Here is a 20,888-nt window from a genome sequence, read left to right as displayed (position 1 = left end):
CCAAATTCTTATGAAAAAAATATTCCTCACAAACTGCATTGAACTACTGTACCCAATTTATTATATATTTTAGGAGTCTGTCCATTTTATACTGACTCCGACTCCACGACTCTGACTCCACAGCCCTGATGGAGACCTTAAGTGTGTAGCATGCGCCTTCCTTTGCAAACTAACATCTCAGTGCCTGCTGCCACCAAACATTGCTGCAGGTCTTTTGTGATGCTGCCTCATCAGGAATCTGGTGGCAGACAGTCATAGCTTCCTCTTTCAGCCACGTCCATTTAGTGTAGTCGGTGATCCTTTAATTCAAAATTGAAAACTATGCTTCCAACTGTATCTCCAGGAACATTCAATGCCTTCGCTAACTTTTTGCATCCTTTTTTCTTCATTGTGCATGGCAAGGAACGCTTTTCTATACTTCTTGGACGACTCTCTTGACTAAAGCCCCTCCATACACTTTAGATAGCTGTTGGCTGACCAATGGTTTGGCCATTCGTTCAGCTGGCAAAAATGTTGCCTGACTCCGCCATACACAAGAGCTCTCGCTCTGCCAAGGCTCCAATACAAATTAGCCTAACGTAGACCAAATCTGCCAATATGGACGGGTTCATCTGACAGTCTAATGTGTATGGGGGGCTCCCAAAAGATGATTGTCGGGGAAGATAAGGATTTGGTATGTCTTCAGATTGCCAATCCTTTTGGTCTCTGAAAGATAAGTAATCACCAGAGATGTCTGGCAGCAACTCTCTCATGGAGAACATAGTAGAGCTTAGCAGAGCGAGTGCTCCTATGTATGGGAGTGTCGGTTGAGATAGCAGTTAGCTGAACTATCTTTCGGCTGACAGCTATCTAAAGTGATTGGTTTTAGTGAACAAAAATCTCAGCAGTCTAAAATCAGACACACCGGATCCTTGTCTCTCCTGAAAATCGTTTGTTGGGGGCCTCCATATGCATTCAATTGTCAGCCGAACCGTTCGATATCGGCTGGTTCAGCTGACATAAGTTTAATCTGTATGAGTGCCAGAAGCCATATCTAACATGTAATCACAGTCAACCAATCCATAGCCAGTCCAGGGTGTTTGGTGTTTTATCTCAGTTAGCAACTAACGAAGTCCTTGATCAGTTACATCAGGTCATCTTGAGACCTCTGATTTGTACATTTCTTTATTTTTTTTGAAGGGAGGAGGGAGAGGGTGATTTGAACCCCTTTTTTTTCCTATTTAAAAAAATTAATTTTTCAGTGTATTTGTTAGTCCCTTTAAGGGATTTGAACCTGCTGATCACTCGTACTACACACAGCAATACTATATTATTGCTGTGTATAGCGAACATCATGGTCGCCTATGAACACCAACCAGAATCTGTCATTCACAGGAGAACTGTCATGACCAGCATGGGGATCTTCAGTAGACCACCAGCCATAATGGCAACCCATCGGCACCCCGCGATTGCATCACAGAGGAACCGATGGGTTGATAGAACAGCCCCCCTGGGTGGGCACGCTGTAAATGTTTCTTTCAGAGATTGACAGTTGCATTTAACAGGTTAACAGCTCTGCTCTTACCTCGGCAGTTAAAGGCAGATGATGGCTGAATATCACAGCCATTATCTGCCAGGAAAGATGCGGGCTCAGCTTGTGAGCCTGCATCAAAGTCAGGGAGCTGCAATAGGGCATACAGTAGCTGTACGCCCTACTGCAGCAATGGGTTAATAATGGCATTTTGTGCTGAATTTAGAGAAACTACTTGTTGTTTTAGTTGCGTTGAGGTATTAAAATTGTTCTGGTTTTATTGATTTATTGCAAAAAGTGGAAAGTTTGCAAAGTTTGCTAATAAACCTAATTTGCAATTAGGGGTTGAATAATTTTGATTGCAGCTTGTACACATATAGGCCAAACAAAATAATCGCAGGATAAGCAAAATAGAAGGACCAAACACCTCTGTACTGCTCTCTGCCAAGACTAAAATAAAATGTTCTGTCGTTTCCAGATAATGGCCGCGTGAGCGTGTTGCGATTGGTTCGGCTGCATTTGTGTAGAGGAGTCGGTTGGATTGTTTGCTGATTTACAAAGGTTGATGTGTAGCCAACTACTATATGTGAGATTTCATCTCTAACGTCCGGTCTGTCCCTCCCTTTTGGGTGTCTCCCATGGGGACAGTCGAGTTAAAGAGACAGCTCAGCGTGTGGTCTCCTTCCTGGCTTTGTGGCTGGGCTACATGAAAAGTCCCATAGGGAAAGGGCAGCGAGATGACGGAATTAACTATTAATATGGCTCTAAATGCCCCCTCCTGTGATAGAAGCCTTGAGAAAAAATAACTGCATGAATTAATGATGCCAGTTGCAGGGTCTGGATTAGGGCGTATGTCTGTCTGATTTCTGTCCCCCCCCTCTTGTCTGCCTACATATAAGACACATAAGCTATGCCTAACACTGCGGCGAACAGTGCTTAAAGGGTTAAGGACAAAACTCATCTGTTCTAGGTTTCTACCTTCTGTGACATAAGATGTAGGAAACACAACACAGCCTTCACCAATACTCTTGTTTTACAATATAAGTGTATTTAGAGGATTTTTGCATAGTCTGGAGAATAGGCAGAAATCCAGCTAAATTCTGTGTGCAGTAGCCTGTCCTGTGCCCATCTGGTGTCAGCGCTGTACATGGTATGGGCTCCTCATGTTCTCTTACTAATTCTACATCACCTCCAGAGTCTTCCTCTCCCCCCAACTATCTTCCCTTCTGTTCCCGTCTGTCACTTTCCCCTGGTGCCAATGTCCCTTGTCTTCTGCCCGCGTTTTCCAGAACGTTACTTATACAACATTGACAATGCCAGGATGACATCTACTACTTCAATAGTAGTTGGGGGAGGGGAAATAATAATTCTTTGTGTGATGTAGCTCTTGTTAACCGCATACTGTATTTGCCATAGGGAATCAATAATACTTTTAGCCATCGACCTTAGTACATCTTCACCCGCTCACATGTAAACTGGATGCTGGAAATGATCTCTTCCCAAATTGTTTTAAGAATTTCCTCTAGATTTAATATTAAAATATCACCTTCAAGGAATCTCATTTTTCACAGACTGACCTATACAGAGCAGTGGAAATTCAAGCATAAAGTTATTTTTAGGCAAAATTATGTTTTACACAGTTATCCAAAATCCAGGGATATTCCTCTAAATTAGAATGTGTTTGATACCCAAATATTCCTAAACTATAGTTTGCTATTTTACTCACTCAACTGCCCCTTAAAGTGCCAATAGAAGATATACCAATTGGTAGTGTATGAGGTGCTACCCTCTCTTCAATTCCTTCTTCTAGATCACGGGTCTCAAACTAAATTGGAATCTGGAACCACTTAAATAAAATCCAGGTAAGGGGCGGGCAGCACTGTTAAATTTAGGCTGGGGCTACATGGCACAACAGAAATTAGGCATCCAAAGTTCATATTGTGTGGCTGCTACATCGTGATGTCATACTTGTAAATGGTGTCGCATTGTGATGCCTATTGTCCCGCGACCCCTTAGCCCCTTAAATACAGTATGATGGTCCCAAAGATTACCTACATACAGATATGGCCCCACAGAATCCCTACATATAGTATGTTGGCGTCACAGCTCCCCTACGTACAGTGTGATGGCCCCACGGCCTCCCTACATACAGTGTGATGGCCCCACGGCCTCCCTACATACAGTGTGATGGCCCCACGGCCTCCCTACATACAGTGTGATGGCCCCACGGCCTCCCTACATACAGTGTGATGGCCCCACGTCCTCCCTACATACAGTGTGATGGCCCCACGGCCTCCCTACATACAGTGTGATGGCCCCACGGCCTCCCTACATACAGTGTGATGGCCCCACGGCCTCCCTACATACAGTGTGATGGCCCCACGGCCTCCCTACATACAGTGTGATGGCCCCACGGCCTCCCTACATACAGTGTGATGGCCCCACGGCCTCCCTACATACAGTGTGATGGCCCCACGGCCTCCCTACATACAGTGTGATGGCCCCACGGCCTCCCTACATACAGTGTGATGGCCCCACGGCCTCCCTACATACAGTGTGATGGCCCCACGGCCTCCCTACATACAGTGTGATGGCCCCACGGCCTCCCTACATACAGTGTGATGGCCCCACGGCCTCCCTACATACAGTGTGATGGCCCCACGGCCTCCCTACATACAGTGTGATGGCCCCACGGCCTCCCTACATACAGTGTGATGGCCCCACGGCCTCCCTACATACAGTGTGATGGCCCCACGGCCTCCCTACATACAGTGTGATGGCCCCACGGCCTCCCTACATACAGTGTGATGGCCCCACGGCCTCCCTACATACAGTGTGATGGCCCCACGGCCTCCCTACATACAGTGTGATGGCCCCACGGCCTCCCTACATACAGTGTGATGGCCCCACGGCCTCCCTACATACAGTGTGATGGCCCCACGGCCTCCCTACATACAGTGTGATGGCCCCACGGCCTCCCTACATACAGTGTGATGGCCCCACGGCCTCCCTACATACAGTGTGATGGCCCCACGGCCTCCCTACATACAGGGTGATGGCCCCACGGCCTCCCTACATACAGGGTGATGGCCCCACGGCCTCCCTACATACAGGGTGATGGCCCCACGGCCTCCCTACATACAGGGTGATGGCCCCACGGCCTCCCTACATACAGGGTGATGGCCCCACGGCCTCCCTACATACAGGGTGATGGCCCCACGGCCTCCCTACATACAGGGTGATGGCCCCACGGCCTCCCTACATACAGGGTGATGGCCCCACGGCCTCCCTACATACAGGGTGATGGCCCCACGGCCTCCCTACATACAGGGTGATGGCCCCACGGCCTCCCTACATACAGGGTGATGGCCCCACGGCCTCCCTACATACAGGGTGATGGCCCCACGGCCTCCCTACATACAGGGTGATGGCCCCACGGCCTCCCTACATACAGGGTGATGGCCCCACGGCCTCCCTACATACAGGGTGATGGCCCCACGGCCTCCCTACATACAGGGTGATGGCCCCACGGCCTCCCTACATACAGGGTGATGGCCCCACGGCCTCCCTACATACAGGGTGATGGCCCCACGGCCTCCCTACATACAGGGTGATGGCCCCACGGCCTCCCTACATACAGGGTGATGGCCCCACGGCCTCCCTACATACAGGGTGATGGCCCCACGGCCTCCCTACATACAGGGTGATGGCCCCACGGCCTCCCTACATACAGGGTGATGGCCCCACGGCCTCCCTACATACAGGGTGATGGCCCCACGGCCTCCTACATACAGGGTGATGGCCCCACGGCCTCCCTACATACAGGGTGATGGCCCCACGGCCTCCCTACATACAGGGTGATGGCCCCACGGCCTCCCTACATACAGGGTGATGGCCCCACGGCCTCCCTACATACAGGGTGATGGCCCCACGGCCTCCCTACATACAGGGTGATGGCCCCACGGCCTCCCTACATACAGGGTGATGGCCCCACGGCCTCCCTACATACAGCGTGATGGCCCCACGGCCTCCCTACATACAGCGTGATGGCCCCACGGCCTCCCTACATACAGCGTGATGGCCCCACGGCCTCCCTACATACAGCGTGATGGCCCCACGGCCTCCCTACATACAGCGTGATGGCCCCACGGCCTCCCTACATACAGCGTGATGGCCCACGGCCTCCCTACATACAGCGTGATGGCCCCACGGCCTCCCTACATACAGCGTGATGGCCCCACGGCCTCCCTACATACAGCGTGATGGCCCCACGGCCTCCCTACATACAGCGTGATGGCCCCACGGCCTCCCTACATACAGCGTGATGGCCCCACGGCCTCCTACATACAGCGTGATGGCCCCACGGCCTCCCTACATACAGCGTGATGGCCCCACGGCCTCCCTACATACAGCGTGATGGCCCCACGGCCTCCCTACATACAGCGTGATGGCCCCACGGCCTCCCTACATACAGCGTGATGGCCCCACGGCCTCCCTACATACAGCGTGATGGCCCCACGGCCTCCCTACATACAGCGTGATGGCCCCACGGCCTCCCTACATACAGCGTGATGGCCCCACGGCCTCCCTACATACAGCGTGATGGCCCCACGGCCTCCCTACATACAGCGTGATGGCCCCACGGCCTCCCTACATACAGCGTGATGGCCCCACGGCCTCCCTACATACAGCGTGATGGCCCCACGGCCTCCCTACATACAGCGTGATGGCCCCACGGCCTCCCTACATACAGCGTGATGGCCCCACGGCCTCCCTACATACAGCGTGATGGCCCCACGGCCTCCCTACATACAGCGTGATGGCCCCACGGCCTCCCTACATACAGCGTGATGGCCCCACGGCCTCCCTACATACCGCGTGATGGCCCCACGGCCTCCCTACATACCGCGTGATGGCCCCACGGCCTCCTACATACCGCGTGATGGCCCCACGGCCTCCCTACATACCGCGTGATGGCCCCACGGCCTCCCTACATACCGCGTGATGGCCCCACGGCCTCCCTACATACCGCGTGATGGCCCCACGGCCTCCCTACATACCGCGTGATGGCCCCACGGCCTCCCTACATACCGCGTGATGGCCCCACGGCCTCCCTACATACCGCGTGATGGCCCCACGGCCTCCCTACATACCGCGTGATGGCCCCACGGCCTCCCTACATACCGCGTGATGGCCCCACGGCCTCCCTACATACCGCGTGATGGCCCCACGGCCTCCCTACATACCGCGTGATGGCCCCACGGCCTCCCTACATACCGCGTGATGGCCCCACGGCCTCCCTACATACCGCGTGATGGCCCCACGGCCTCCCTACATACCGCGTGATGGCCCCACGGCCTCCCTACATACCGCGTGATGGCCCCACGGCCTCCCTACATACCGCGTGATGGCCCCACGGCCTCCTACATACCGCGTGATGGCCCCACGGCCTCCCTACATACCGCGTGATGGCCCCACGGCCTCCCTACATACCGCGTGATGGCCCCACGGCCTCCCTACATACCGCGTGATGGCCCCACGGCCTCCCTACATACCGCGTGATGGCCCCACGGCCTCCCTACATACCGCGTGATGGCCCCACGGCCTCCCTACATACCGCGTGATGGCCCCACGGCCTCCCTACATACCGCGTGATGGCCCCACGGCCTCCCTACATACCGCGTGATGGCCCCACGGCCTCCCTACATACCGCGTGATGGCCCACGGCCTCCCTACATACCAGCTGTGTGGCCCCACGGCCTCCCTACATACCGCGTGATGGCCCCACGGCCTCCCTACATACAGCGTGATGGCCCCACGGCCTCCCTACATACAGCGTGATGGCCCCCACGGCCTCCCTACATACAGCGTGATGGCCCCACGGCCTCCCTACATACAGCGTGATGGCCCCACGGCCTCCCTACATACAGCGTGATGGCCCCACGGCCTCCCTACATACAGCGTGATGGCCCCACGGCCTCCCTACATACAGCGTGATGGCCCCACGGCCCCCTACATACAGCGTGATGGCCCCACGGCCCCCCTACATACAGCGTGATGGCCCCACGGCCCCCCTACATACAGCGTGATGGCCCCACGGCCCCCCTACATACAGCGTGATGGCCCCACGGCCTCCCTACATACAGCGTGATGGCCCCCGGCCTCCCTACATACCGCGTGATGGCCCCACGGCCTCCCTACATACCGCGTGATGGCCCCACGGCCTCCCTACATACCGCGTGATGGCCCCACGGCCTCCCTACATACCGCGTGATGGCCCCACGGCCTCCCTACATACCGCGTGATGGCCCCACGGCCTCCCTACATACCGCGTGATGGCCCCACGGCCTCCCTACATACCGCGTGATGGCCCCACGGCCTCCCTACATACCGCGTGATGGCCCCACGGCCTCCCTACATACCGCGTGATGGCCCCACGGCCTCCCTACATACCGCGTGATGGCCCCACGGCCTCCCTACATACCGCGTGATGGCCCCACGGCCTCCCTACATACCGCGTGATGGCCCCACGGCCTCCCTACATACCGCGTGATGGCCCCACGGCCTCCCTACATACCGCGTGATGGCCCCACGGCCTCCCTACATACCGCGTGATGGCCCCACGGCCTCCCTACATACCGCGTGATGGCCCCACGGCCTCCCTACATACCGCGTGATGGCCCCACGGCCTCCCTACATACCGCGTGATGGCCCCACGGCCTCCCTACATACCGCGTGATGGCCCCACGGCCTCCCTACATACCGCGTGATGGCCCCACGGCCTCCCTACATACCGCGTGATGGCCCCACGGCCTCCCTACATACCGCGTGATGGCCCCACGGCCTCCCTACATACCGCGTGATGGCCCCACGGCCTCCCTACATACGCGTGATGGCCCCACGGCCTCCCTACATACCGCGTGATGGCCCCACGGCCTCCCTACATACAGCGTGATGGCCCCACGGCCTCCCTACATACAGCGTGATGGCCCACGGCCTCCCTACATACAGCGTGATAGCCCTACTCTCTCTCAACAAGTGGTTTCCCTGCAATACCATATGATGGCCCAATAGCCACCCATTATGCTTACCTCCTGCTGTGCATCTCGTCTCCCATTGGGCCCTGTTGCTTGGAGATTCTCTCTGACAGGAGCAGGCAGCTTCAGGCTCATTTAAAAACAGTGCTGGCCCGTCTGCCACCTGGCCACGCTCACCCATGGGTTGTGGGCCACAAAAAAATTGCTTCAGAGGCAACGTGTTGGAGACCTCTGTTCTAGATAGTCAGTATATAGTCTGTTATGGGTTATCTAAAATGTATAAGTATTTTTATAACTCTTTTCATGGCACTCCTTATGGGCTCACATTTGGTCTCATAGAGCTACATGTTTTTTTCCTTCTGGCTACCCATAATAAATCCAAAATTCTTTGCTGATTAATTTTAATTTGTAAATTAGGCAAGGGGGGCGGGGAGATTTTTTTTTTATACAAACCCCCTGTTCTCATCTCACAGCTATAGAGCTAAAGTGTACCTGTCATTTTACATAACTTTTGACATGTAATACACGTTGAGCCCTTTATCTTGGATCAGTATTTTTCGGTTCTCTACAGAGCGCCATGTAAATCCCACCAAGGACAACGTCTACAAGGAGTTTGTATGTTCTCCCCGCGTTTGTGTGGGTTTCCTCCGGGTTCTCCGGTTTCATTCCAAAGACATACTGATAGGGAATGTAGATTGTGAGCCCCGGTGGGGGCAGTGATGACACTATGGTATATAATGGCGCTATATAAGTAAGCATAATAAATAAATAAATTGCAATTTGAAGTAGAATATATTTCCATACCCTGAAAACATGAACAGAATAATATTCAGGAACGTTTAATAGGTGTAGGCTATCGCTGGAACGCTTTTTGATAATGTTGCTGACCCCGGACAAGCTATTCATTCTTGTATCTTGCCATATGTTTGTATGTCCTAAAATGCATTATTAAAATCCACACCATATTGTGCCTTTGCAGAGTAAGGAGATTGGTCTGCAGCTGCAGGAGGATCTCATGAAAGTGTTAAATGAGCTCTACACGGTAAGTCCTGGGGATTTACATCATGGTTATTTACCGTAACTCCTACTGGGGAGCTAAGCAGTTCTGAAGAACAATGCCGGCTCGCTCCTCTCCCGTGCCTGCCCCATTATTTATTGAGTCCATCTTACACCAGTTGCTGAGATGATTGTGGAGAATTCGGTTTGATCTTGCTCCACTTAATCAGATAACAGCAGCGCGGAGAAACATCATTAATAATAATCAGGGAATCTTATTCTCTTTATTAGAAATTGTCTGAGCTTCCAGCACGGACATGTGCATATATTAGGCTGCAGTTCTTGGCTAACAATGCTGGAGAAAGGCTTTCTAATTCCTAGCTGCCATTGTTTCCTATATGTGGCAACCATCATGGTGTAGTCTGTTATGTTTGTTTTTTTTTTTTACATCAATTATTTAATTATTGTTTAATTATTCAAAAGATGGAATAACAAGTTTAGACCATTAACCCCAGACTCGCATGGGAAAAGGTAGTATGGCTGGCATTCGTGTTCGCACTCATTTGTACCCCTATCATAGGGTATATGTTTGACTATATAATGTACTGTTTCAGGAAAGTATGTATCTTTTATATATAGTAATCTAATTTATATAGTATGTAAAGTTGTGTTATAGTGACACAAGATGTACAGTCGTGGCCAAAAGATTGACTGACACAAATTTTGGCTTTCACAAAGTATGTTGCTTCATTGTTTTTTAGATCTTTTAGTCGGATGTTTCTCTGGTCACTGAAGCACAATTTATAAGTTTTTACACTTTTATTGATAAACTAGCTATTGAGCCCATTCTACGCCCAGGTGACCAGCATTTTTATTGGTATATGGTCTCCCATGCTGGTATTTGTGCTGCCCCCTTCCTGGTATTTGTGCTCCCCCATCCTGGTATTTGTGCTCCCCAATCCTGTTCCTCCATCCTGTTATGTGCTGCCCTCATCCCTATCCTGGTATGCATGGCACCCCTCACCCCCAATCCTGGAATGCATGGCGCCTCTCACCCCCAATCCTGGCATGCATGGCGCCCCTCATCCTGGTATGCATGGCTCCCTCATACCTCATCCCTTTCCTGGTATGTATGGTACCCCTTATCCTGGTATGCATGGCACCCCATCCCTCATCCTGGTATGCATGGTACCCCGCATTCTTATCCTGGTATGCATGGTACCCCTCATCCCTATTCTAGTATGCATGGTACCCCTCGTCCTGGTATGCATGGTACCCCTCGTCCTGGTATGCATGGTACCCCGCATTCCTATCCTGGTATGCATGGCACCCCTATTCCCCCAATCCTAGTATGCATGGCACCCCTCATCCCACAATCCTGGTATGCATGGCACCCATCATCCCCCAATCCTGGTATGCATGGTACCCCTCATCCCCCAATCCTGGTATGCATGGTACCCCTCATCCCCCAATCCTGGTATGCATGGTACCCCTCATCCCCCAATCCTGGAATGTATGGTACCTCTCATCCCCCAATCCTGGAATGTATGGTACCTCTCATCCCCCAATCCTGGTATGTGTGGCCCCCTCACCCTCCAATCCTGGTATGTATGGCACCCCTCATCCCTTTCACGCTGCACACATACAAAAAAAACCCACTTATACTCACCTTTCTTCCCTGTGCTCCAGCGCTGCAGTGTCCTGTTCTGCCGGAGGCCGGGGGAGGAGTGTGGCGCCGGATTACGTGCGTGCCCATACCGCGCTGTCCGGCGCCATTTTGCTGAAGACACACTGCAAATGTGTCTTCAGTAAAATGGCGCCGGATAGCGCTATGCGCATGCGCCTTCTCCGACGCCTTCACTCCTGCCCCGGTATCCGGCGAGAAGAGAGGCGCCGCGGCAACGCTCCTCCCGGTCAGGTAAGTATGTAAGAATGGTGCCGGAGATCGCGGTATGCGTTCAGTTTCTACGCATACCGCGATCTCCGGCGCCATACTCTTACCTGTAACGACTCCATGCTTGCTTCTGTCTGCAGCCAGACTGCGCATCGCGCATGCACATTCTATAGAGGCTTCAGACAGAGAGACGCTTGCAGCGTTATATTTTAGATGCATCAAGTTTATGCAAAGTGTCAATAGTTTTGGAGCATTTTTGCATCGTGGGCACATAGCCTTAGAGCACACCTTTCAAACTCCAGCCTGTGGGCCAAATATTGCGTGCAGGGTGGTTTTATTTGGCCCTTGACACCAGAACCACCACCCCAACGTGGGGTCATTATTCTGTATGGAGGACTATGTGGGGCCCATTATTCTGTATGAAAGACTATGTAGGGCCCAGTATTCTATATGGAGGGCTATGTGGGGCTCATTATACTTTATACTGGTTGGCCCACGACTTTGTCCAAGTTTTTCATTTTGGCCCTCTGTGTGTTTGAGTTTGACATCCCTGTCTCAGAGGATATTTTAGATGCCATTTTTTTATTCATGGCAGTGTTAGTCAAAATTGTGAGTGAACCCGCTCCTTTGCATGAAAAGTAACTCCACACATGAATGGTCTTAGGAGGTTCTACTGTTGGCATGACACAAGACTCTCCTTTTCTTTTTGGGACAATCATTTTTCCAGATGTCCCAACAGTCTGAAGGGGGTTTCATCAAAGAAAATAACTTTAATTTAGTCCTCTGTAGTCCAATCCTTGTACTTCCTGCAAAGATACCTTCTTTGATGAAGCCGTCTTTCAGAATTTTTCGGACATCTGGAAGAACGGACGAATGAGCGTTCCCATATATGGTAGAGACGGCCGAGATGTCAAAGTATTGATCAGCCAACTAATGTGTATTATGAGTGGATTTAGTGTCTTCTTGAGCTCCCCACTATCACCCAATGTAAACTTGGCCACACTCACCTTAGTAACATTTTGGTTTTTATTTACTTTATCTATTTTTTAGGTAATGAAAACCTATCACATGTATAACGCAGATAGCATCTCAGCACAGTGTAAGCTAAAAGAGGCCGAGAAACAAGAGGAGAAGCAAATGAGCCGATCAGTGAGACAGGAAGATCGCCAGACTCCCCGCTCCCCTGACACTGCCACCAGTGTCCGCTTAGATGAAAAACACATTAGACGTAGCTCTGTTCGCAAAATTGAAAAAATGAAAGAGAAGGTAAAAATGATCGTTATTAGTTAATATTGATTTTTATTGCTTTGTCAGATTTTTTTTTTTTTTGCCATTGTCATTCTATGTATGTAACCTCTGAGTTTTTCTTCTTGTTATTCCAGCGTCAAGCCAAATACACAGAGAACAAGGTGAAGGCCATCAAGGCTCGTAATGAGTATGTACTAGCACTGGAAGCCACTAATGCATCTGTCTTCAAATACTACATCCATGACTTGTCTGACCTCATTGATGTAAGTATTACTGCTTATCCTGTACAAGGTAAAGGAAAAAATGATAATCCCTATTGTATAACAAAGGTATAACTGATTTGTACAACACATGCTGGTATTTTACATTTGTTTTTACTTATTTGTTTGACGGGGTTTAAGTTTATGGGATTTTTTTTTTGTGAAGACAAACTGTTGTGTTTGACACCTTTTATATATCAATGAATAAAATAAAATGCACGGAACCAAAATCTATAACAGTGTACACACTAAGCGAATACATAGCTGCAGTATTTATATGGAATCCAAATTACACCCACAGGTCAATGATTTATGTGTTCGTGTAGGAAAATGATTAACCACTTTCTGCTGGTATGGCAATAAAAAGATCACGGTCACTTTGTCCTGAAATAGGCAGTAAAACCAAAATGTTAATGATCCTTGCAGTGGCTATGTAATTCATATGCATGGTAATTATGGACATCTTGAAGTACAGGGCATAATGTGAGCGAAATCCAATAGCTTCAGCACAATGACCTTATAAATCTATTCCTCTGAAGCTAGAAACTTGTTATTTTGCCAATACCAACTTTCGTCATCAAGGTACATATCTATCTGAAGGACACAACCAGGTATGTGCGTTGTTCAAACAGTCAGACACCATGGACCCAAGCATGAAGGTCTAGATGAGGGGTGAGGTGGAGTGCGAGGCTCCTGATACATTAATAAATCAGGTGAGGTGCAAAGTGACGTGCACGTCGCCACAATCTTACTCCAATTGGGAACTGGATTAAGATTTGTGGCGTAGCGAACGCCGACCGATCGTCATGGGTTTAACAAGGGGAGCTGGGTAAAAATGTGCAGCATTTTTGAGCAATTTTGTTTTGCATAAAAAAAAAAGTGATTTTTTTTCAAAGTTTTTTTCGCCTGAATTCTGGCGAAATAGCTTTGATGAATCAATGGTTGAGCTACAGTCATGGGCAATCTCATTGTAAGCCAAAGGAATTTGTCAGGTGCTATTGAGATCCGTAGTACAATGGAACGGACATGGCCGGTCCAATTCTCTATTGCTGAGAAATCAGCATTTTAATTAATATACAAATGAAGGACTATGGTAGATCTGATGCCTCTGTCACTCCAACTCTATCAGTGCTGGAGTGACAGAGGCTTCAGATCTATTACAGCTGTTTGCATACTAATCCAGTTGCTGATTTCTCTGTAACACAGGAACGGACTGACCATGTAAACATATTGCTGGATTTGTCTTTGAAAGAGCTAAATGCGCATAGAAATAGTTTGTGGGGGTGAAAGCCTGCTGACAGATTCCCTTTAAGCAAAATGAAAGCATGAGGATTAATTTGTTGTCCTCTGGTTTTAAGAAGGTAATAACTTCAGTGACAAAAATATTAGTTAACCCTTAAAAAAAAAAAAAAAAAAAAGTCCCAAATACCAGAAATGGACATATTTCAAAGTGAAGATTTGCAAATGACACATTTCTTTTAGAATTGCCTTTATAAACATTTCCGCCCCTCTTATCGCATGTCAAGTTGTACCTGGATCAATTTCCATGGAATACTAGAAATATGTGGAACTTTAGCCTTAGTACTGGTGTAATTATTAGTGTTACGTCTAGATTTATTCCACTTTCCAGTGCTGTGACCTGGGCTACCACTCAAGCTTGCACCGTGCTCTGCGTACCTTCCTCTCTGCTGAGTTTAACCTACAACACTCCAAACAAGAGGGACTGGAAGCCTTGGAAAATGCCACCGAGAACCTAGACGCTACATCAGACAAGCAACGTCTCATGGAGTCCTCCAACAGTGTCTTCTGCCCTCCTGTGAGGTTTGAGTTCCAGCCGCACATGGGAGATACAGTAAGTATCATTACTTTGACACGTTATATATTATTACATACTACATTTGTTATGTGAAGCTAAAGTAATAGACCCGTTTCTTGAAAGTTACCTAAGAAGCCAAGATGGTGGCCAAATGCTTTTTTAAAGCCAGTAAAGCTTAAAGGGATTTCCACTACTAGGACAACCCCTTCTTGATCTAAATGTTTGGCCCCGATAAAATAAAGTCTATACTCGCCTCCCATGCCGGCACCTTTCCAGCAGCGTTGGCACTCGCGGTCCTGGGGCTCTCGTGCGATTGTTGTGATACGTGACCCCGGTGCCCAGTCAGCGCTGGCGTCACTGTCCCCATCTTCGAATGAATTGAACATGAAGAGGAAGTGAGAGAACAGCTGCAGCATGGACCTAATCTTCGTGTTCAATTCGTTCGAAGATGGGGACAGTGACGCCAGCGCTGATTGGGCACCGGGGTCACGTATCACAACAACAGCACAAGAGCCCTGGGACTGCAAGTGCCAACACTGCAGGAACAGTGCCGGCACCGGAGTTGAGTATAGACTTTTTTTATTTTATCGGGGCCAAACCTTTAGATCAAGAAGGAGTTGTCTTAGTACTGGACAGCCCCTTTAATGTACTGTTTAGTAAAAAAAAACTGAAGTTGTCCATTTTCGATTCCTTCAAAAAGAAAATGTGAATGCCGATGGTTTTACAATGTAAATACTCGGGGTTCCTCCATGATCGGCAGTGAATGTGCCATGGTGCGCCTCCATATGGAAACGTACATTTTGTGACATTCTACATGCCCTGATGATGGACCACATTAAATACATGTTTACACATTGCCTTTTGTCTGTTAGTCAGTGACTAATTCTTTCTCGGCCTCCAGGTCTCTCAGCTGTGTGGGCAGCAGCCTCTACAGGGTGAACTGGCGCAGAGGTGCCAGCAACTGCAGTGCCGGTTGTCCACATTACACATAGAAAATGAAGAGGTATGTCATCATTTTTACCTATTTTGTAATATTTTGGGGATTTTGCCTAAAGACAATGTTGAGGTTTTCAAGTGTATATTTGTATACTCTGACTATATTGAGCAACTTTGCAAATCATTTACTGATCTTGCATCACAGCCTGCTTATCTCAGACTTACACAGGTCATACAGAACTGTGTGCAAACCATCAATTACCCAGCACAAATTGCAGCAAACAGAACTGCATTACATGATCTCAATTAAAGGATTATTCCCATCTCTTTAGATAGGTACTGTTGGTTAATTCTTGTAAAAACAAGTACTTTTGCAATTAAAATTCATTAATGCATTACAATTTGTAGCCGTTCTTATGATATTAAAGGGGTTGTCCACTATCTGGACAACCCATTCTAAAATTCTATATTGCCTCTTGAAATATATAAATACCCTATACTCCCCTCATGTTCATCGCTGAAATGGTGGCGGGTCACCTGAGGATTGCGGGAGATTGGCTGCAGGGGTCACCTGATATAATCAGCAGTCACTATTAAGCTACAGTGCTCTCACTTCCTTTAGATGAACCTCGGACATCTGGGGGAGTTGTGAGCATTGTAACCCATTATCTGTTGCTGATTGGCTGCAGGGCTCTCAAAACATAGCAATGGTACACTCAGATCTCACTGGAACGTCGCCTTTTTTGAAGGTGAGTAGAGGGTGTTTTTATTTTTCAAGGGGAAATATGGTATTTAGGAAGGGGTGGGCCGATTAGTGAATAGCCCCTTTAAGACTCTTCTCTTTTTTTGTATACAGCTCATTAACTTGGTAACTGATTACTACTACTATCTAGCAACAGTGACCGAATAAGCACAGTGCTTACAAGTTCTTTTCTATTGAGCTTGTAAGCACTGATTTGCTTTTAAGCTCTCTGAGATTACTGGACAGGATTGTTACCTCCTAATCCCAGCCAGTTCCGATGCAGCACCTACAAGTTGGACTGCAACGGTGGTCGGTCTCTTAGGCAACAAGCTGTAAACAAAAGAAAAGTGTTGCTATCTTAAGAACGGCGGCAGAGTTTAATAATCAGTAAATTGCAAAAGTGCTTGTTTTTACAAGAAGTATCGGAGATCACTCCTCTATTAAAATGGGACTAACCCTTCGAGCGATTATATGGATGTGTTTGTCAGCAGGGCTCTAGTAGCAACCTGCGGACTGTGAATGCAGCACTAAGCTATATGTTAGCCCGTAATTCTAGATCGGTGCAGGATAAAGAAAGGAAAATATTTGCAAAGCATTTTGAGAGTTACTGAACTAGATTTTATCTATGTGCAAACTGTAAAATAGTGTTCAGAGGTGAACCTGGGCTTTAAAGGCAGCAATAATAGGGGCGCTTAGTGCGGGAGCAGGACTACAGCTAGAACAAACTTCTTTTTATTAAACAGGTTGTTCAAACCGCTCTGAGATGGAATGTTGTTATCCGTAGTCCGTTATTGATTAATGAAACCTGTCAGGCGGAGCAAACAATACCGTCCCATTGTCAGGTGGAGGGCATTAAAGGGCTTAAGAGCACACGTCCACTCTTCTCACGTGTCTGTCTTTGTAAATACTTGCACTTCACTTGAAATAAAGTGACAGATGAGTGTTATCATTCCCCTCTTTAACGATCGGCTCTGACCATGTCAGATTGTTTAGGGAAAATGTGGGAAATGGTAACACCTAATTTGTCAATTTATTCTATACATTTCCAGGAGGAATAACAGAGGAATGGCACAACACAAATCTGCTCCAGAATTGTAATGTAATTGGCAATGCTATTATTCACCCCCTCCCTCACCCAGAAACAGATTTATTTCTGTATGCTGCATCTTGTAAGCAAAGTAGAAGCTGACTTTGCTAAGATTCATTAGGATTTCCTACTAATAGAAGCCATAAGTACTAAGTGCCATGTTTTCGACATGTGGCAGCAACATGGGCAGTAAATCGCGCACAGAGATTTCTGGATTCTTTCTTGGAACACTTTTAAAACTTGTACAAAGCATGTCGCAAGTGCCTTATGTCCTAAGGTAACTAATCTTCCTATCTAATGAAGCCGTCACCATGAAATTGCTACCAATTCACCAGCATCTTATTCTAGAATAGGTAGAGCTGAGAAGAGTGACATATTCAACCTTTTTTACACTTTTTTTAATAACTCACAACTCAATATTTAATGAGAAGTCCAGTGGGCGGTCTCATTCTATGATTGGGAACCTTTCCTGTATTAGATGCATTCAAACATAGCTGTCAGTCACTGATTAAGACCACCCATTGGACTCTTATATGTAGAATAAACAGGAATTATAATAAATAAAATATAGGGTTCACTTGTTCTTTTACCTCCACAAAATGTTGTATTAACCTGCTTAGTTCCTCCTGTTCTGTAATATTATGATTGCAGACCGCAATGTATTTTTAATGTGACAAGTTTCCTTCTAGCTAGGTGGAGGTGTTGGCCTTCTTCTTTCTCCACAGTGTGTTTTTGAGGTTATCCTCCTAGTACCCCTCTTTTGAGGTCCACAGTCATTCCTCCACCCCTTCTCCCTGTGATTGTCGGTTGTGTATCGTCCTCCTGGCCAACCTCCCTAGTTCCTGGATCACTGTTCAAAATGGCTTCTGCACTCGCTATCCAGTGATATTTCAAATGTCACCATGGGGAACTTTAACATCTCCATTGATAATGCAATCTGCCCATCTGCCACTCAGCTTCTATCTCTAACCTCCTCTCTAGGCTTCTCACAGCTAACTACCTCTCCTACACAGGACGAGAATACACTGGACCTGGTCTTCCTCCATGTACAACTTAATCAGCTTTCTCTCCTACTCTCTGACCATAATCCTCTTTCCTTCTCCGTGTAATATTTGTCGCCTGTCACAGATCACCACTACATATCAGACATACAGAAATCATCATGCCACTAATACCCAGCAACTTATGAAGAATTTACAGTCATCTCCAATCTCCTCCCTCTCCTGGCCAAGCTCCATGATTATCCTGAACAAGTGTTCTTAGTAATACGTGTTCACGATAATCATGCAGTGTAAAAAAACAATGCACTACAGGGAGGGAGGCGCGCCGTCCATGGCTCGCAGGGAGGGAGGCGCGCCGTCCGTGGCTCGCAGGGAGGGAGGCGCGCCGTCCGTGGCTCGCAGGGAAGGAGGCGCGCCGTCCGTGGCTCGCAGGGAGGGAGGCGCGCCGTCCGTGGCTCGCAGGGAGGGAGGCGCGCCGTCCGTGGCTCGCAGGGAGGGAGGCGCGCCGTCCGTGGCTCGCAGGGAGGGAGGCGCGCCGTCCGTGGCTCGCAGGGAGGGAGGCGCGCCGTCCGTGGCTCGCAGGGAGGGAGGCGCGCCATCCGTGGCTCGCAGGGAGGGAGGCGCGCCGTCCGTGGCTCGCAGGGAGGGAGGCGCGCCGTCAGTGGCTCGCAGGGAGGGAGGCGCGCCGTCAGTGGCTCGCAGGGAGGGAGGCGCGCCGTCCGTGGCTCGCAGGGAGGGAGGCGTGCCGTCAGTGGCTCGCAGGGAGGGAGGCGCGCCGTCCGTGGCTCGCAGAGAGGGAGGCGCGCCGTCCATGGGGCCACGCTGAAGAATCACTTGTATTGTACTTGATGTGATAATTCAGTGTTGTATACAGGGAAGCATACTACCAGTTATGTACATTTGTGTACCTTCACGGTTTGAAGATTTCAGATTTACTTTCTTATGCATTTATTTTCCTGCAAGGTTAAAAAGACAATGGAAGCTACATTACAGACCATTCAAGAAATGGTGAGCGTGGAGGACTATGATGTATCCGACTGTTTCCAGTATAGTAATTCAATGGAATCTGTGAAGTCCACAGTGTCAGAGACCTACATGAGCAAGCCGAGCATAGCCAAGCGTCGTGCCAATCAGCAGGAGACTGAGCAGTTCTACTTTACTGTAAGGAAAATGGGCTTATTAACTTCATACTCATCACTGAATCTGAATGCAATATAAAAAGCAAATATATCTACATGCAAAAAGTTTTAAATTGCCATTAACCTTCCTTTTGCCACGGCTATTATTGTGTGTATATATACACAATAATAGTGGAGATATAATTTATATATACAACATATGACATATTAAAAGGATATTCATGTGTCTAGAAATTTCTGCAGTTACTATGTGACTGCTGAGTTGCCATCCTGTGATCGCTCACGCTTAGGAATGCAGGGGAATTGTGACACTGCGTGCATTGCACACTGTCACGATTCCCCTGTATTCCTAGCGTGAGTGACAGATCACGGGACCACAAGTATGTGATTTGCGTAGTTGCAGTTACATGCTGACTAGATTCTATCTGCAGAATTAGTCAGTATTTAACCCCATCTATGATGCCAGTAAACCTTAAGGCTATGTGCCCACGATGCAGAAATGAAGCAGAAAATTTCTGCAGCGTTTCTGCTTCTCCCTGGCAGAAAAAACGCATGCAGATTGATTTTTCCTGCAGAATACACGCGTATTCACATGCGTTTACGCATGCAGACTACAAGCACTTTCCAGGCGATAGCATCACTTGGAAAGTGCTTGACAACTAGGTCACACTATATAAATCCATGCAAAAGGCATGGATTTATATAGTGGGACCGTAAAAAATAAAGCTATACTTACCGATCCCCCGCCGCGTGTGCTGCCGCGTGTGTTGTCGCGCTCCTTCCGGGTTGCCGGCATATCGCGAGACAGCCTGCGGTCACATGACCGTGACGTCATCTCAGGTCCTGGAAGGAGAAGCGCTGCAGGGGCCGCCGGACAGGTGAATATAAACTTTATTATTTTATTCTTTTTTTCACAGGTACAATGGTACCCAGGTCTGGATGAGAGTCTCCTCTCCTCCATACTTGGGTACCATACGCTCATTGAAACGCATATTATCCGCGTGTACAAATGTACAGACACGGATATTATGCGTCTCAATGCAAGTCAATGGCGGCGATTCCGCTGTGCTTCCGCAAAATTAATGAAGATGCTGCGGATTTATTTGCGCTGCAGAAACGCTGCGGAAAAATCCGCAGCATGTGCATTGACATTGCGGAATGCCATTGGGGACCATGGGGTGCGGATTACCATATGTTTTTGAAATTCCGCAGCGGAAACGCA

General features: G+C 48.7%; 1 protein-coding gene across 2 annotated transcripts in view; it reads left to right on the top strand.

Moving 5' to 3' along the window:
- SRGAP2 (SLIT-ROBO Rho GTPase activating protein 2) overlaps nt 1-20,888 on the top strand; it is a 136,893-nt gene that overhangs the window by 73,392 nt on the left and 42,613 nt on the right. For both annotated transcript variants that reach the window (XM_073666943.1, XM_073666944.1), the window contains exons 5-10: nt 9,527-9,589; nt 12,488-12,703; nt 12,820-12,948; nt 14,576-14,797; nt 15,663-15,764; nt 19,491-19,688. In XM_073666943.1, coding sequence (XP_073523044.1) covers nt 9,527-9,589; nt 12,488-12,703; nt 12,820-12,948; nt 14,576-14,797; nt 15,663-15,764; nt 19,491-19,688 — 930 coding nt within the window. The remainder of the gene's footprint in view (nt 1-9,526; nt 9,590-12,487; nt 12,704-12,819; nt 12,949-14,575; nt 14,798-15,662; nt 15,765-19,490; nt 19,689-20,888) is intronic.

This window comes from Phyllobates terribilis, unplaced genomic scaffold (assembly GCF_046119375.1).
Source record: "Phyllobates terribilis strain yellow unplaced genomic scaffold, ASM4611937v1 Scaffold_2__4_contigs__length_985480577, whole genome shotgun sequence".
NCBI lineage: Eukaryota > Metazoa > Chordata > Amphibia > Anura > Dendrobatidae > Phyllobates > Phyllobates terribilis.
Note: the sequence above shows the minus strand (reverse complement) of the source record. Positions and strands in the feature narration are given on the sequence as shown.